At 45.8% G+C, this 17700-nt stretch overlaps 1 protein-coding gene across 8 annotated transcripts in view; it reads left to right on the top strand.

Moving 5' to 3' along the window:
* The window catches only part of CAMTA1 (calmodulin binding transcription activator 1), a 1702014-nt gene that overhangs the window by 1458902 nt on the left and 225412 nt on the right, over window positions 1-17700 (top strand). For all 8 annotated transcript variants that reach the window (XM_040326489.1, XM_040326487.1, XM_040326491.1 and 5 more), the window contains one exon: window positions 4273-6122. In XM_040326489.1, the coding sequence (XP_040182423.1) occupies window positions 4273-6122 (1850 nt within the window). The remainder of the gene's footprint in view (window positions 1-4272; window positions 6123-17700) is intronic.

The following is a 17700-nucleotide window of genomic DNA, read 5'->3' as shown; positions in this document are numbered from 1 at the left end:
CATCATTGGTGTCAGTGGGAGGAATAGTGTCCTATCATTGGTGTCAGTGGGAGGAATAGTGTCCCATCATTGGTGTCAGTGGGAGGAATAGTGTCCCATCATTGGTGTCAGTGAGAGGAATAGTGTCCCATCATTGGTGTCAGTGGAAGGAATAGTGTCCCATCATTGATGTCAGAGGGAGGAATAGTGTCCCATCATTGGTGTCAGTGGGAGGAATAGTGTCCCATCATTGGTGTCAGTGGGAGGAATAGTGTCCCATCATTGATGTCAGTGGGAGGAATAGTGTCCCATCATTGGTGTCAGTGGGAGGAATAGTGTCCCATCATTGGTGTCAGTGGGAGGAATAGTGCTCCATCATTGGTGTCAGTGGGAGGAATAGTGCCCCATCATCGGTGTCAGTGGGAAGAAAAGTGTCCCATCATTGATATCAGTGGGAGGAATAGTGTCCCGTCATTGGTGTCAGTGAGAGGAATAGCGCCCCATCATTGGTGTCAGTGGGAGGAATAGTGTCCCATCATTGGTGTCAGTGAGAGGAATAGTGTCCCATCATTGGTGTCAGTGGGAGGAATAGTGTCCCATCATTGAAGTCAGTGGGAGGAATAGTGTCCCATCAATGGTGTCAGTGGGAGAAATAGGAATAGTGAGGAATAGTGAGGTATGGCTCAGGAGGGGGGCGCTCACTTGAATTCCTTACCTGCCGGGCTGCATGCTCAGATAAGGGTCTAGTATAGATAGTATCCATACCTGACCCAAACTGCCTGGTATGCATTGGGGGGGGGGGGACACCATGCTGTTTTTTTTTTCTAAATATTTTATTGCCGGCATGTTTTCTTACATTCAGCTGTCAGCGGGGAACCCGCCGACAGCTGATGAGTCATCTGTTGTTAAGGACGCGGCTTACCGGCCTGTTCCTTAGCAACCAGGTCAATGTGCTAAATTACCGCATGAAAATATGCGTCAATTACCGCATTTCCACAGTAGTTATTTACCGCACAATTCTTAGTGAGTCGCACTTTCAAAACATTGATTTAACGCAAGAGCCAATTTACTGCATTTTATTTCCCGAGTGCCCCGAATTCTATGGATTGTGCACTTTTTTTCTTCCCACCCGGAACACAGACAGCTTAAAATCCCTCCCCCCGCTCTAATTAAAAAAGATTTCGGCTGGAGCGCCACTTTAAGCAGGCCATGATCTAGCAGCCACTTACAGACAATTGATAAATAAGCGTCTCCATATTTTGTTTGATTCCCGAACTTCCGCAGCTATCCCAGCTTTTGACACAAGTAATTACTACCAGCCATTAGCAGAAAGGGATTAACTTCCCTTCCTATTAGGTCATTATAGAATAATTAAGGTTTCTATCTCTTTTTCAGTGAAGAAAGGGGAAAACAATTAGCGCAAGAAAGATCAAAAATTCACAGGCTTTTCTTCCCATGGAAAGAAGGGAGGCGTTCTGTGCCGGAAGATCTGTGCAGACAGTGAGGAGATCACGCGCGCGGGCCCAAGGCGAGCACGAGCATGCCAAATCGCGCCCCCCTCAAGATGTATGAGCATTGTGTGTCAGCAACCCCCCCCACACACACACAAAAAAATGCATGCTATTTTTTTAAATCTCCTCATTCAAAATATGATCCCAGCACCCCCCCCCCCCAAAAAAAAATTCCCCTAACTAGCACAAATCCCTAAATTTCCTTCTCAAAGCACAACCCCCCCCTCATTCCAAATTCCCCTCCCCCATCCTAGCACAACCCCACCCCCCCCATATTTCACCCCAAATTTCCCCTCTTAGCACAAATGTCCCCCCCAAGCATCCCTACTAGCACAAATGCCCCTCCCAGAAACCCCCCCCCCCGCCTCCCCACACACCAAATTAGCTTTTCAAGCACAAACCCCCAGATCCCCCATTCTAGCACCCCCCCCCCCCACACACCAAATTAGATTTTCAAGCACAAACCCCCCAGATCCCCTATTCTAGTGCACCCCCCCCCCCCCACCCAAATCACCATTCCTAGCAAACCAGCAAACCTCCCCAAATTTCCCCTCCTAGAACAATTCTTAGCTCTGCCACCCCCCTCCCCCTCAATCTCCTTGTGGTGCCCCCAAACCTCACGATACCACAGGGCAGCTATCCCCTCCTGCCCACCCTTGTCCCAACCAATAATTAGTAATATAAATCGGAAATGCAAAGGTGTGGGCTGTCTAGACCCTTGAATAATTTTCAGGTCTCATGGAACCCCCGGCTAAGAGCCGGTTCACACTGGGGCGACTCGTCAGGCGACTCAGCAGCCTGACGAGTCGTATTCAATAGAACCGTTCTAATAGGAGCGATGCAAGGTTCTTGTACGACTTTGGGGGCGACTCGGGGCGACTTGCATTGACTTCTATACAGAAGTCATTTTGCAAGTCACCTCTGAAGTCGTCTTCAGGACGCCTTGCCGAGTCGGCCCCAAAGTCGTGCCGCCCCAATGTGAACCGGCTCTAAGGGTAATCTATTGGAGAACATTGGGAACTGTCCCTTAAATTGGTGATCAGTGGGAAGAATGTTCCTCCTTACAGATGTGGTCAGAGTCCCGCTGATAGCTCTGCTAAGTGGTGTTGGACAGGGAACTATGTAGACACCATCAGACGGGGGATCAATTGGCCACAGCTTAAGGAACCCCCTAACAATCTCTTGAGGAACCCTGGATGAGAATGGCTGTTTTAATCTGACGCTTGATTTGTAACCGATTCATGATCTGGTCAACCAGTCAGATCAGCGACCCAACTTTCCTTACAACGGTTAAGCAACACAGCTGGGTCACTGGCTCTCCCCCTCAAGTGGTGTTGCGTCCATAAGTCCCCATTCACACCTAGGCGTTTTGTCGCCTGTAGTGTGACGCCGCTGCCGCCAGAGGGCTGGAAACACATTGCCCTCTATGGAGATGGTTCACATCTCCACGCCGTACGCCTGTCGCCTGCCGCCTGAAAAAAGGTCCCGGACCTTTTTTTCCGGCGGCTTTCGGCGTTTGGGAACCATCTCCATAGAGGGGCACATCCTAGGGGCACATCTAGGTGGACAATCGCGGCGTTTTGTCGCCGCAAATCGCGGTACAAAACGCCGCTATTTGCCGCCGCAATTCGCGGGACAAAACGCAGCGATTTCGTCCGCCTAGATGTGAATGGAGCCTAAGACACATAGAGTCATGGCTCAGTCCTCCCCCCACCCGCTCTCTTTGTTTTGTAATGTTAAATATGTTTTGAAGCTTGTCCAAGCCACTTCTTTGGTTCTTACTATCTGGGCTACATTGGGGAAATTTCCCTTTCTTTCCTAGAGAGGAAACAAGAAATGAGAGGAGGAGAAGGGAGTTGTCACTAGAGCAGGGTCCCTATTGGATTATGTAGCTTTAACCCTTGCTTTGGTGAAAACTCTTCAAACATATGAGATGTCTCTTCACCAGGGATGGACTGGCCATTGGGACTACAGGGAGTTTCCCGGTGGGCCGATGGCTCAGTGGGCCGGCTTCAGTGACAGCGGACCGCTGCCCCTCTCCGCTCCTCTGTCTCTCCCTTCCCGCAGCGCTCACCTCCTCTCCCTCCCTGCAGCGCTCATCTGGGGGGAACAGAGAAGCAGGGGGGACGACAGAGGAGCAGGGGGGAGGGGACAGACAACTGACTCAACAGCTATGGCCTGGGAGTTTCTCACTTCTGCCTAATCTTGTCCCATAAGGGGGGGCACCAAACTGATTCCTTGCCCCGGGTGAAATAATGTCTAGCTTCCCCACTGGTACTGCCTATAAGATTACCAGTACCAGCCGTTCTACTCTAATAAAGTAGAACAGCTAGTGGCTAGTGAAAGGGGAGAGGGGGCTTGGGTGGCCTGGGGGGGGGGTGCGGGAGTTGTCCGGCCGCCATGGGAGAGACCTGTCAAAGTGGGCCAGTCTGGATGAAGTCCAGGGCCAAATTTTTGTCCCAATCCAGCCCTGCTCTTCACTTTCTTTCTCGGTGACAATGGTCACCAGAACATACAGAGAAGGAAAATCTCCCCAATGGGGACACAGACAACAATGAAAAGATGACACAGGACCTAACCCTTGCTTTCACTATACAAAACAAAGAACATTTTATTGTAGGTGTTATCTTTGACGTGTCGAGACTTCACCACCTTCATCCACACCTAGCTACCTCAAACCATGCTCTTGAATGATTGTTCTGTCTAGTGATACTTGCATCCACAGACTAGGATGTTGGACCTCTGTTTCTTCATTAACGTAATTTTCTATTGTCTATTGTAGGTGCAGGTAGCAGTGTGCACCACAAGTGTAACAGTGCCAAACATCGCATCATCTCACCAAAGGTTGAGCCAAGGACGGGGGGCTACAGCGCTCACTCAGAAGTACAGAACAATGATGTTTCAGAGGGCAAGAACGAGCACAGTCATGGTAAATCCTCCAGTCGGGAGAAGAGGAATGGCAAGATGGCCAAGCCGGTCCTACTTCATCAAAACAGTACAGAGGTTTCATCAACCAATCAGGTGGAGGTTCCCGACACGACCCAGAATTCCCCTGTATCCATCAGCAGTGGTCTGAATAGTGACCCAGACATGGCCGACAGTCCCGCTGTCACTGGTGTCTCTAGCATGGCCGTTGCCTCAGTAATGGGGAGCCTCTCCCAGAATGCCACTGTGTTTATGTCTGAGGTCACCAACGAAGCAGTATACACAATGTCACCCAACACCGGTGCCAGTCAACACCTCTTGTCCTCAGATACCACTACCCAGGGACTCGTACTTGCAGTAAGTTCAGATGGTCACAAGTTTGCCTTCCCTACAACAGGGAGTTCTGATAGCTTATCAATGTTGTCTGCCAACGTCTCGGAAGAGCTTGTGTTGTCTACCACCCTCGACAATAGCCGAAAGATCGCTGAAGCCACAATGAATTTTGATCCAGACTGTTTTCTCAACAACCCAAAACAAGGGCAGACGTATGGTGGAAGCGGTCTTAAAGAAGACAACATTAGCTCGAATATGCGAAGGTCATCCAGCACAGACCGTAGTTTCGCTTTCAATGCAACTTTAGTTAAGGAGATAAAAACAGAAGACACCTCATTCGAGCAGCAGCTATCAAAGGAGACCTATCCATCAACGTCATCAAATACGCTAACCCTCACTCCTGGCTCCAGCTTACTTGCATCTGGCGGTGGACTGAGTCCTAGCACCACCCTGGAGCAGATGGATTTCAGTGCAATTGATTCCAACAAGGATTATTCAACAAGTTTCAACCACACAGTGCAGAGCCCCCATGTACACCAGACCCCTTCCCCAAGCTTCTTTTTACAAGATGCCAGCAAGCCAATCCCTATGGAGCAAAATAACCACAACAACCTAAACGACTCAAACAACACATACGTAAACACCTTGGGTTTGACCAACGTCAAGACTGAAGTGTCTAGTCAAGCGCCCGCTAACTGCAATGGCACCATCGACCAAGCTAGAATAGAGTCCACCTCTTCTCTCCAGCTCATGCAATTCCAGGCCAACTTCCAGTCGATAAATTCTGAAGAGGTTCAGATGGAGACATCGCAGCAGGCCGAAGGGAACGAGAACCTGCTCAAGCCTGGAGACCTTCAAGCCTGCAATGCTGAACACTATATGCAGTCAGAAAACGCTGCCACAATGAGAAATGGCAACAACCTCCAAATTCTGCAGGGAAACATGGTGCAAGGACTCTATCCAGTGGCCCACCAGGCATTGAGCAACTCCTCCAACATGGAGCTTAACTTAGATCACTTTGATATCTCCTTCAGCAACCAATTCTCTGACCTTATCAATGACTTTATATCTGTGGAAGGAGGGAGTAACACCATTTACGGGCACCAGCTGGTAGCTGGGGACAGCAACGTGTTGCCGCAGGCCGAAGATGGGACTCGACCCGCGTACTCTCAGGCTGAAATGTGTATACCTTGTTGTAGCCCTCAACAGGCCAATATGCAGCTGAGCAGTTCCGAGACAGGAGCCACCACTATGGCGTACATGCACGTTGCCGAGGTGGTTTCGGCAGCAGCACAAAGCACGCTGGGAATGCTGCAGCAGAGCGGGCGGCTGTTCATGGTAACGGATTACTCCCCAGAGTGGTCGTATCCTGAGGTAAGTCCTACTGTCCAAACCTGTAGCATGCTGTTGTTTATTAAAGTCTATCTCAAGCCAAAACTTTTTTTTTTATTTGGATAGTGTAAGGATTGGTTCAAAATTATGTATTTTTGCCATGTGTCTCACTGAGGAGATTTCCTTTCATTTCCTGTTCTAGAAAACTTTAGGAAGTAAGGGAAATCCCCTCTTAGACATTTGTCACTAGAAAAAGGGTCCTCATTGGACCCCTTTTCTGGAGGCAAACTTTTAATTTTGGATTCTACTTGATTAAAAGGGGTTGTAAAGGTTCACTTACCTTTTCCTTCGATTTCCCTTCTAATTGTTTTTTTTCTTTGTCTGAATCTCTCACTTCCTGTAAGCTTGCCCCCATCATCTGAGCCATTCTGGCTGGGGGTTAGTCAGCGTGCTCACCCCCTCCCTTGGGGCTACATCCCCGCAGGAATGTAGTTCCAAGGGAGGGGGCGAGAATGCTGACTAACCCCCAGCCAGAATGGCTCGGATGATGGGGGCAAGCTTACAGAAAGTGAGAGATTCAGACAAAGAAAAGGTAAGTGAACCAACAATGCACTAGCTTAAAGGAACCGATTTAGAAAATAAAAAACAAACCTTTACAACCCCTTTAAGTCCTGGTGAAAGGGGTCACCAGTAAATAGAGACTGAATCTCTCCAACGAGAAAAGAGACACCCTATAAACAGGGGTTATAGCCCTTCACCGCTCTATTCAAAATGTGAAAAAAAAATGGGGCTTTAGATACGCTTTATTGCATAACGTTTACAAAAAAAAGCCAGTTACTACTTGCACTCCTAGATGTAGTGATCAATAGTAATACTAAAGATTAAAAACTGAATCAATAGAAACATTTTACACATATTACCTCATTGGTCATAAATGTCCATTGTGTAGGTGGTCATGGAGTGATGTCTGGTCCTGACATGTTTCGCCAAGATTAGCTTCTTCAGGGGATTTTTCAGACCACCACTAGTCAAAAGACTAGAATAGAGATAACGTCATATATACCATGAAAAATATCTACTGGTAAATTTATATTTTTGATAGTATATATGACTTTATCTCTATATATATATGTATATATTTTAAATATTAGTGTCCTTTTTACTCTTTTTTGGTACCGTTATATTCCCAGAAAAACCTTGTTGTCCCATACATATGAAGTAGATAAAAATAATATATGAAATATATGAAGAATATGAAAATAAAGTAAATTAAATATATATGAAAAAAAAGAACATAAAGTTTATGAAAAAAAGAAATAGAAATCCTTGTTAGAAATACCTTGGTTTGAGAGTAACTTGGTGTGAGAGCGTTTTGCAAGACTAGCTAAATGTTTTAATACATTTTGCCTTGATATACAAGTTATGTCTTGATATAAGAGTAGTAGTATCACAACTGATTATAAAAGAAAAGAGAGGAGCCTCTAAGTGTATCAATATGGTTACATTTAACCACTTAAGGACACCTTCACGCCGATATACCGTACGTCGGCAGAATGGCACGGCTGGGCACATCAACGTACCTGTACGTTGCCCTTTAAGCCCAGCTGTAGGGTCGCGGGCGCGTGCACGCCACCCGGTCCGAAGCTCCGTGGCCGCGGGACTCGCGGACCAGATCGCCGCTGGAGTCCCGCGATCGGTCCCCGGAAGCTGAAGAACGGGGAGAGGTGTGTGTAAACACAGCTTCCCCGTTCTTCACTGTGGCGCCGTCATCGATCGTGTGTTCCCTTATATAGGGAATCACAATCGATGACGTCACACGTCCAGCCCCGCCCCCCTACAGTTAGAAACACAGATGAGGTTACACTTAACCCCTTCAGCGCCCCCTTGTGGTTAACTCCCAAACTGCAGTTGTCATTTTCACAGTAAACAATGCATTTTAAATGCATTTTTTGCTGTGAAAATGACAATGGTCCCAAAAATGTGTCAAAGTTGTCCGAAGTGTCCGCCACAATGTCACAGTCTCGAAAAAAATCACTGATCGCCGCCATTAGTAGTAAAAGAAAAAAAATTATAAAAATGCAAAAAACTATCCCCTATTTTGTAAACGCTATAAATTTTGCGCAAACCAACCGATAAACGCTTATTGCGATTTTTTTTTTAACAAAAATAGGTAGAAGAATACGTATCGGCCTAAACTGAGGAAAACTTTTTTTTTTATATATATTTTTGAGGGATATTTATTATAGCAAAAAGTAAAAAATATAGCATTTTTGGAGGGGTCAATGTCGAATGGTCTTACAGAGGCCCCATGGATGGAAGGTAGGAGACGCGTGCCACCACAGAGGGTATAGGCTCTTCTATTCATATCAGCTTTTCCATTCCATTGACCTTTGGTATTGAATTAAGGATATTAGCTTTAAGGGATATCATCTTTTCTTAACAAACCAAAAAGCAAGGACTTACTTCTATTGTAAGGATTGACATACAGATCATCCCATAATGCCCCTGGGGGGCAACCACAACCATATCCGTCATGCCATCATGAACATGTTAGCGCTCATCGGTGCAAGCCATAGAACAAATGTCTGCTGTGGAGCACAGAACTTTGGTTTCCTCGCAACAACATGGCTGTCGGCGCGCTAAGTATACCGTAGGAACGTGATAAATAGGCCCCTGTGAATTTCGGTTTCTTACAGCCAGCCACTTTTCCTGTTATTTTGGTACCTCGGGCATCTTTAACCGGCTCGGAAGAAAAGTAATATTTTATATGAGCCGGCATTAAATAAACAGCAATCAGGCTGAAAGAGCAGATGTGGTATGTCAAAACGTAATACGCCATCTGCCAAAAATAATTGCGGACCCTAATGAATATGGGGAGGCAGATCGCTCCTGAGAGACAGAATTATTTAAAAAAAAAAAAAAAAATTAGAAACTTCAGGTCATTTTTTAACAGGTATTTTAAGAACAGCTGAGAAAAAAACAAACAAGGCTGTTAACCACTTGCCGACCGACTGTTGGCAGAGTGGCACCGCTGCGCAAATGGGCGTACCTGTACGTCCTTATGTTAAAGCATGATAGCGGTCGTGCGCATGCCGCCGGCGGGAGCACGCGCACCCGCCATATCCCGCGGGTCCCGTAGACTCGATGTCTGCCGGCGGCCCGCAATCGTGGCGAGGAGAAGCAGATCGTGGGAACTGCCTATGTAAACAAAGCATTTCCCCGTTCTGCTTAAAGCGGTAGTTTACCCTCTCGTACTTGATGTTACCATCGAGACAGGCATTGTAGCGCGAGCTACAGTATGCCTGTCCCGATTTTTTTAACCCCGTACTCACCTCGTAGTCGTCCATCGTAGATTTCGGCTCCCGCGGGGAATGGGCGTGCCTATGGAGAGGGAGGATGATTGACGGCCGGCCCTGGCACGTCACTCTCCCCGAAGACAGCCGGAGTAGGTCTCGGCTCTTCACGGCGCGTGCGCACAGGCTATGCGCACGCGTCGTGAAGACCAAGCCTATTTCGGCTATTTCCGGAGAAGCGTGACGCGCCAGAGCCGGCCGTCAATCATCCTCCGTCTCCAGAGGCACGCCCATTCCCCGGTATCTTCGATGGACGACTACAAGGTGAGTATGGGGGGAAAAAATTCGGGACAGGCATACTGTAGCTCGCGCTACAATGCCTGATTTAAAGGTAAAAGAAAAAAAATTATTTTTTTTCCCGTCGATAGGGTGAACCCCCGCTTTAAAGACATGACAGGAATCCACTGTCCTCAGTGATCGGGAACGGTGATCTCTGTCATGTTTCAGTAAGCCCATCTCCCCTACAGTTAAAACACGCTGAGGGAACACTTAACCCCTTGATCGCCCCCCTAGTGTTAACCTCTTCCCTGCCAGTGTCATCAGTTTATACATTGATCGGTGCATTTTTATAGAACTGATCAATGTAATAATGTCACTGGTACCCCAAAAGAGTAATTTGGGGTCAGATTTGTCCGTCGCAATTTCGCAGTCCTACTAAAAATCGCAGATCACCGCCATTACCAGTAAAAACAATAAAAATAAATAAAAGGCCCTAAATCTATCTAGTAGTTTGTAGACGTAATAACTTTTGCGCAAACCAATCAATAAACGCCTATTGCGATTATTTTTTTACCAAAAATATCAGCCTAAACCAATGAATACATTTTTTTATATATTTTTTGTAATATGTATTATTGCAGAAAGTAAAAAAGGATATCATTTTTTTCAAAATTGTCGCTCTTTTTATGTTTATAGCGCAAAAAATAAAAACCGCAGAGGTGATCAAATACCACCAAAAGAAAGCTCCATTTGTGGGAAAAAAAGGACCTAAATTTTGTTTAGGTACATCTGGCGGCGACATCTCTCCCGGGGGTTACTTCAGGGTATCGTGGCTCCAGCGCTGTGATTGGCCGGAGCCGCAATGACGCAACTCCCGCGCATGTGAGCGGCAGCTGCCGGTAACGGCACACAGACTGAAGCAACAGCACATAGGTGCCAATGCTTCAGTTTGCTTTAGTGCGCATGCAGGGGGCAGGGGATATTTCCTAAACCGTGCAGGTTTAAGAGATATCCTGGGTAGCTAGACTTAAGCCTTATTATAGGCTTACCTGTAGCATAAAGTGGTTGTAAAGGGTTTACAACCACTTTAAGCCATGGTGACCCCCTTACATGCCACATTTGGCATGTCATATTTTTTGGGGGTGGGGGGGAGCGGATACTCCGTTTTTAGGGGCACCCAGCTCCCACCTTCTCCCAGCGCCAGAAGCTCTAAATAATATATATATATATATAAAATGTTTGGGGGATCTAGGCAATTTTCTAGCAAAAGATACTGATTTTAACTTGTAAGCAAATTAAAACACTATACCTTTATCCAGGGCTTTTTTTCTCAAACAATAGGTGCTGGAACTCAACCACGACCCCCCCAAAGCTCCTCCACCCACACACACCCTCCAAATCCCATCAAATAGTGGGTGTGGTCAGTCAAATTTCATGAACAGTAGGAGGGTCTTAAAGGGGCATTAAATACCAGGATTGCATTACAGACAGAGTGCAGAGTTCAGGGGGATTACACGCAGAGTGCAAAGTTCAGGGGGGTTACATACAGTGTGCAGAGTTCAGGGGGGGTTACACACAGAGTACAGAGTTCAGGGGGGTTACACACAGAGTGCAGAGTTCAGGGGGGTCACACACAGAGTGCAGAGTTTAGGTGGGGGTTACACACAGTGTGCAGAGTTCAGGGGGGTTACACACAGAGTACAGAGTGCAGAGTTCAGGGGGGTTAAACACAGAGTGCAGAGTTCAGGGGGGTTACGCACAGAGTGCAGAGTTCAGGGGGGGTTACACACAGTGTGCAGAGTTCAGGGGGGTTACACACAGAGTGCAGAGTTCAGGGGGGTTACACACAAAAAAAAATCCCTGCCTTCATCATTAATCACTCAATTGCATATTCATCAGAACTAAGTCTCACTTCTGTTGGTCCACCACATACCCCCTATACCCCATAGAGCGCAACAAAAACAAAACAAAAAAAAACATCTGGAAATGAACAAAAGATGGGTTCCCCTTTAAGTACTGTCTAAACTTTAAAATGCTGTTTAATTTATTCTTGTTTTTTTTCCTCCAAGAAATCATAAAGCCTGCTGTAGGTGGGAGTCTATTAAAGCATTTTAAGACTAAAATGAAAACATCACTTTAAGGAATATGAAATTAAGATAAGTCTATGAATACATTATACTCCGCTCGGTAAGCTTAATAAGCAAAAGCAGGTGTTTGAGGATTATTACCTTCATTTGCATATAACAAGCTCCCATTTAACAAATTACTTTATAGAAGTTGTTTTTTTATTTTTTATTTTTCTTTATGAAAACGCAGAATGTAGCCTAGATAGACGGAGAGGGGGAGGGGGAGCCCGGGGTCATTTTCTCCTGAAAAATCATATGACGTATTTTTTTTCAGTGCTCCTTGTTTGTCACCCAAGATGGCGTAAGCTTTAACAGGATAAAGTGAGTGCCCATTACGGCTGTTAGGCTGATTGGTCATGTGACCAGGTCCTGGGAAAATGCTTCAGTTAACTTTAACCACTTAAGACCCAGACCTTTATGCAGGTAAAGGACCTGGCCAGTTTTTGCGATTCCACACTGCGTCGCTTTAACTGACAATTGCGCGGTCATGCGACGTGGCTCCCAAACAAAATTGCCATCCTTTTTTCCCCACAAATAGAGCTTTCTTTTGGTGGTATTTGATCACCTCTGCAGTTTTTATTTTTTGCACTATAAACAAAAATAGAGCAACAATTTTGAAAAAAAAAAACAATATTTTTTACTTTTTGCTATAATAAATATCCCCAAAATAGATATATATATAAAAAAAAAAAATTCTCAGTTTAGGCCGATACGTATTCTTCTACCTATTTTTGGGGATAGTTTTATTGCATTGCATTTCGTGACTGCGACATTATGGCGGACACATCGGACAATTTTGACACATTTTTGGGACCATTGTCATTTTCACAGCAAAAAATGCTATAAAAATGCACTGATTACTGTGAAAATGACAATTGCAGTTTGGGGGTTAACCACTAGGGGGCGCTGAAGGGGTTAAGTGTGACCTCATATGTGTTTCTAACTGTAGGGGGGCGGGGCTGGACGTGTGACGTCATTGATCGTGTTTCCCTATATCAGGGAACACACGATCAATGACACTGCCACAAGGAAGAACAGGGAAGGTGTGTTTACACCTATCTACAAAATAGGGGATTGTTTTATGGCATTTTTTTATATATTTTTTATTAGTAATGGTGGCGATCAGCGATTTTTATCGTGACTGTGACATTATTGTGGACATATCAGACACTTTTGATACTATTTTGGGACCATTGTCATTTATTCACTAGGGGGCGATGAAGGGGTTAAGTTTGTCCTAAGGAGTGATTCTAACTGTGGAGGGGGATGGGCTACCAGTGACATGACAGCGATCACTGTTCACGATCACAAGGAGCAGTACAGTAGATCCCTGCCATGTCACTAGGCAGAACATGGAAATGCCTTGTTTACATAGGCATCGCCCCGTTCTGCCTCTCTGTGAGAGGATCGTGAGCACCTGGCGGACATCAAGTCCGTGGGACCCGCAGGCACACTCCGCCGGCCTTTCTGTCTACGTGCACTCCAGTGATGGCAGTATGGCATTTCTTAGGGTGGGTTTTCTGATGATGGCAACAGTGGACCATGCTTTAGTTATGTGTGTTGAAATGGCCATGTCCATAGTCCTTCCATAGTCCCTATCAGAAGCCCATGTGACAGGGTGACAACAGAAGAGCACAATTGGGAGGCAAGGACACAACCTTACCGGATGACAGACAGTGCCTGGTGGGGGGAGGGTCACCAGATATAAAAACTACAGATTGAAGTGCGGGCTTTTTTAGGTATGAATAAAGTGAGGAAGGGTTCCAACCTCTGTGGAGATATTATAGCTGTCTTGCTGTGTGTCTTCTTATTTTCTTTCCTGGTGACCACACAGGCAGTGGGGGTAAATCTCTCCAGTAGGGTCACAGATAGCAATAAAAACACGATAGGGGTTCCAACAATACCGATGGTGGGGGTGGGGGCAAATTTCCCCAACAGAGTCCCGGATAGTGATAAAAACATAGGTGTAGATTCACGTAGAATGGCGTTTCTTTGTGCGGGCATAACGTATCCTATTTACGTTACGCCTCCGCAACTTTTACAGGCAAGTGCCGTATTCTTAAAAGAAAGTTGCGGTGGCGTAGCGTAAATAGGCCGGCGTAAGCCCGCCTAATTTAAATTGTGAAGAGGTGGGCGTGTGTTATGTAAATCAACCCTGACCCGACGTGATTGACGCATGCGCCGTCCGTGGAATTTCCCAGTGTGCATTGCTCCAAAGTTCGCCGCAAGGACGTCATTGGTTTCGACGTGAATGTAAATGATGTCCAGCCCCATTCACAGACGACTTACGCAAACAACGTAAATTTTTCAAATTTTGACGCGGGAACGACGGCCATACTTAACATCGGTGCGCCGCATATACGCCTCATAAAGCATGGGTTACTTTACGCCGGGAAAAGCGTAAACGGCGTAAATGTACTGCGTCAGGGCCGGGCGTACGTTCATGAATTTGCGTATCTAGCTGATTTACATATTCTAGGCGTAAATCAGCGTACACGCCCCTAGCGGCCAGCGTAAATATGCAGTTAAGATCCGACGGCGTAAGAGACTTACGCCGGTCGGATCTAACAGAAATCTATGCGTAGCTGATTCTATGAATCAGGCGCATAGATACGACCGGACAGACTCAGAGATACGACGGCGTATCTCCTTTGTGAACCTTCCCCATAATAGGGGTTCCAACAATTCTCCGCTCTGTCCACAACAGAAAAAAGATTGGACATGGAGTTTGACCTTCGACTTTTATCTGAGAATGATCCCTATTCTATAATCCCTTTGCCATGACCCTCAAAATCACTGCCCACCCAATGCCATCCCTGGATTTCACACCACACAAGTTTCAGTAACTGTCAAACATTGGCATGTTTACTCGCAGGCGGCACAGAGGGCAGTCAGAAATGCGCTCGCCCTTAGCAGTCAATTAGATTTCAATTTGCTGAAGTCGGATCAGTAAAGTATTGTCTCGGTGTATAATCCTGTTAGAGGCAAGCCGTGCAATGTGGGTGGAATGGAGTGGATGAAGACGTGTTTACCCCTGTGGTGTTCTGGCCAAATAAATAAACCAATGAGTTACCACGTCTCAGTGCCGGCCCAAGACATTGTGCTGCCTGGGACCAAGAATGAAATGCTGCCCCCCCCCCCCCAGAAAAAAAAATCATGCCAACCAAAAGGCCCCCACATTCATTATTTTATATCATGATAACTAAAGGGGACCCGTCATGGCTCTATACATGTATAAAGGAGTATAAAGAGGACCTGTCATTGCTCTATACATGTATAGGAGTATAAAGAGGACCCGTCATGGCTCTATACATGTATAGGAGTATAAAGAGGACCTGTCATGGCTCTATACATGTATATAGAGGACCTGTCATTACTCTTTACATGTAAAGGAATATCAAGAGGACCTGTCATGGCTCTAAACATGTATATAGAGGACCTGTCATTACTCTTTACATGTAAAGGAATATAAAGAGGACCTGCCATGGCTCTATAAATGCATATAGGAGTATAAAGAGGGCCTGTCATGGCTCTATACATGTATAAAGGAGTATAACGAGGGCCTGTCATGGCTCTATAGATGTATAAAGAGGGCCTGTCATGGCTCTATACATGCATATAGGCGTATAAAAGGACCTGCCATGGCTCTATACATGTATCCAGGAGTATAAAGGGACCTGTGAATTGCCGGCGGCCACAATGTCTTTTGCGCAAACTAATCAATGTACGCTGATTGTGTTTTTTTTTGTACCAGAAATATGTAGAAGAATACATATTGGCCTAAACTGAAGAAAATAGTTTATTTTTCTAAATTTTGGGGATATTTATTAAAGCAAAAAGTAAAAATATATATATTTATAGCACAAAAAATAAAAACCGCAGAGGTGATCAAATATCACCAAAAGAAAGCTCTATTTGTGGGAAAAAAGGACATCAATTTTATTTGGGTAGCGGAACGGGCTGGTGGGCATTAGTATGCTGCCCCCCTAAAAGTGCTGCCTGGTACCCATGGTACCACCCGCTCCCATCATAGGGCCAGCCCTGCCACGTCTACAGCTAACGCCGAATGTGCAGATTGCAAAAAAAAGTCCCGGCTATACATAGAAAGGTAATACATACGATCATTATAGAACTAAGTACATTCAGATTATTCTCATTCATTCCTAAAACTTTGCTAAGATGGTAAACTGCCCAGAAAAATGCAAAAATAAACAAAATCAACTTTGTATTATATGAGCTTGGGGTAGCGGGTTGTGTTTTTTTTAATACCTCCAGCAGCAAGCGCGCTAGGAAGAAAACCAGAAATAAATCCAAAAACCTTGTTATTTGGAGTTGCATTCAGCAACACATTAGAGTTTGTTTTCTTAGTGAAATTGTGTCCTTGTTTTTCCATCTGCTAGACCTTGAGTCACTCAGATAAGGTCAAGTAGTGTGGCTAATTGGATGTATTATAAATGCAAGCAGCTCCCTCCAGTGGATTAGTTGTGTAATGCAACGCTTACAAATGATAAGTTTCATTTAAGATAGATATGAATGTTACTGAGAGGTATATTCATAGAGATATAGTGTATGGTAATCTAGATCTAGTACTGCTTTTGCTTTACAAAGTTGATTTTGTTTATTTGGCTGTATGTTACATGTAGGGTTGCCACCTTTTCTTCAAGTCAAACCCGAACACTTCAGTGTCGCACGGCAATTTTTTCATACTATGCATAGATAAACTATGCACAGATGTTGATATTAAATAACATTTCCAATCATAAGTTAATCACAAGAGTCCCCCTTTACATCAGAGACCCCTCTTACGTCTGAGTCCCCTCTTACATCTGAGTCCCCTCTTAAATCTGAGTCCCCTCTCACATCTGAGTCCCCTCTCACATCTGAGTCCCCTCTTATGTCTGAGTCCCCTCTCACATCTGAGACCCCTCTTATGTCTGAGTCCCCTCTTACGTCTGAGTCCCCTCTTACGTCTGAGTCCCCTCTCACGTCTGAGTCCCCTCTCACGTCTGAGTCCCTCTCACATCTGAGTCCCCCTTTACATCAGAGACCCCTCTTATGTCTGAGTCCCCTCTTATGTCTGAGTCCCCTCTCACATCTGAGTCCCCTCTTACGTCTAAGTTTCCTCTCACATATGAGTCCTCTCTCACATCTGAGTCCCCTTTTACATCTGAGTCCCCTCTTACGTCAGAGACCCCTCTTACGTCTGAGTCCCCTCTCACATCTGAGTCCCCTCTTACATCTGAGTCCCCTCTTACATCTGAGTCCCCTCTCACATCTGAGTCCCCTTTCACATCTGAGTCCCCTTTTACATCTGAGTCCCCTTTTACATCTGAGTCCCCTTTTACATCTGAGTCCCCTCTTACGTCTGAGTCTCCTCTTATGTCTGAGACCCCACTTACATCAGAGACCCCTCTTACGTCTGAGTCCCCTCTTATGTCTGAGTCCCCTCTTACGTCTGAGACCCCACTTACACAGAGACCCCTCTTCCGTCTGAGTCCCCTCTTCCGTCTGAGTCCCCTCTTCCGTCTGAGTCCCCTCTTACATCTGAGTCCCCTCTTACGTCTGAGTCCCCTCTTACGTCTGAGACCCCATTTACATCAGAGACCCCTCTTACGTCTGAGTCCACTCTTACATCAGGTCCCCTCTTACATCAAGGTCACCATCTGAGTCCCCACTTACATCTGAGTCCCCACTTACATCTGAGTCCCCTCTTACATCTGAGTCCCCTCTTACGTCTGAGTCCCCTCTTACATCAGGTCCTCTCTTACATCAAGGTCACCATCTGATTCTCCACTTACATCTGAGTCCCCTCTTACGTCTGAGTCCCCTCTCACATCAGGGTCACCATCAGAGTCCCCACTTACATCAGAGTCCCCTATTACATCAGGGTCCCCATTAGCGTCTTCCCTTATATCACGATCC

The sequence above is a fragment of the Rana temporaria genome, chromosome 10 (genome assembly GCF_905171775.1).
Source record: "Rana temporaria chromosome 10, aRanTem1.1, whole genome shotgun sequence".
Lineage (NCBI taxonomy): Eukaryota > Metazoa > Chordata > Amphibia > Anura > Ranidae > Rana > Rana temporaria.
The sequence above is the reverse complement of the archived record's forward strand: the minus strand, read 5'-3'. Positions and strand labels throughout refer to the sequence as shown.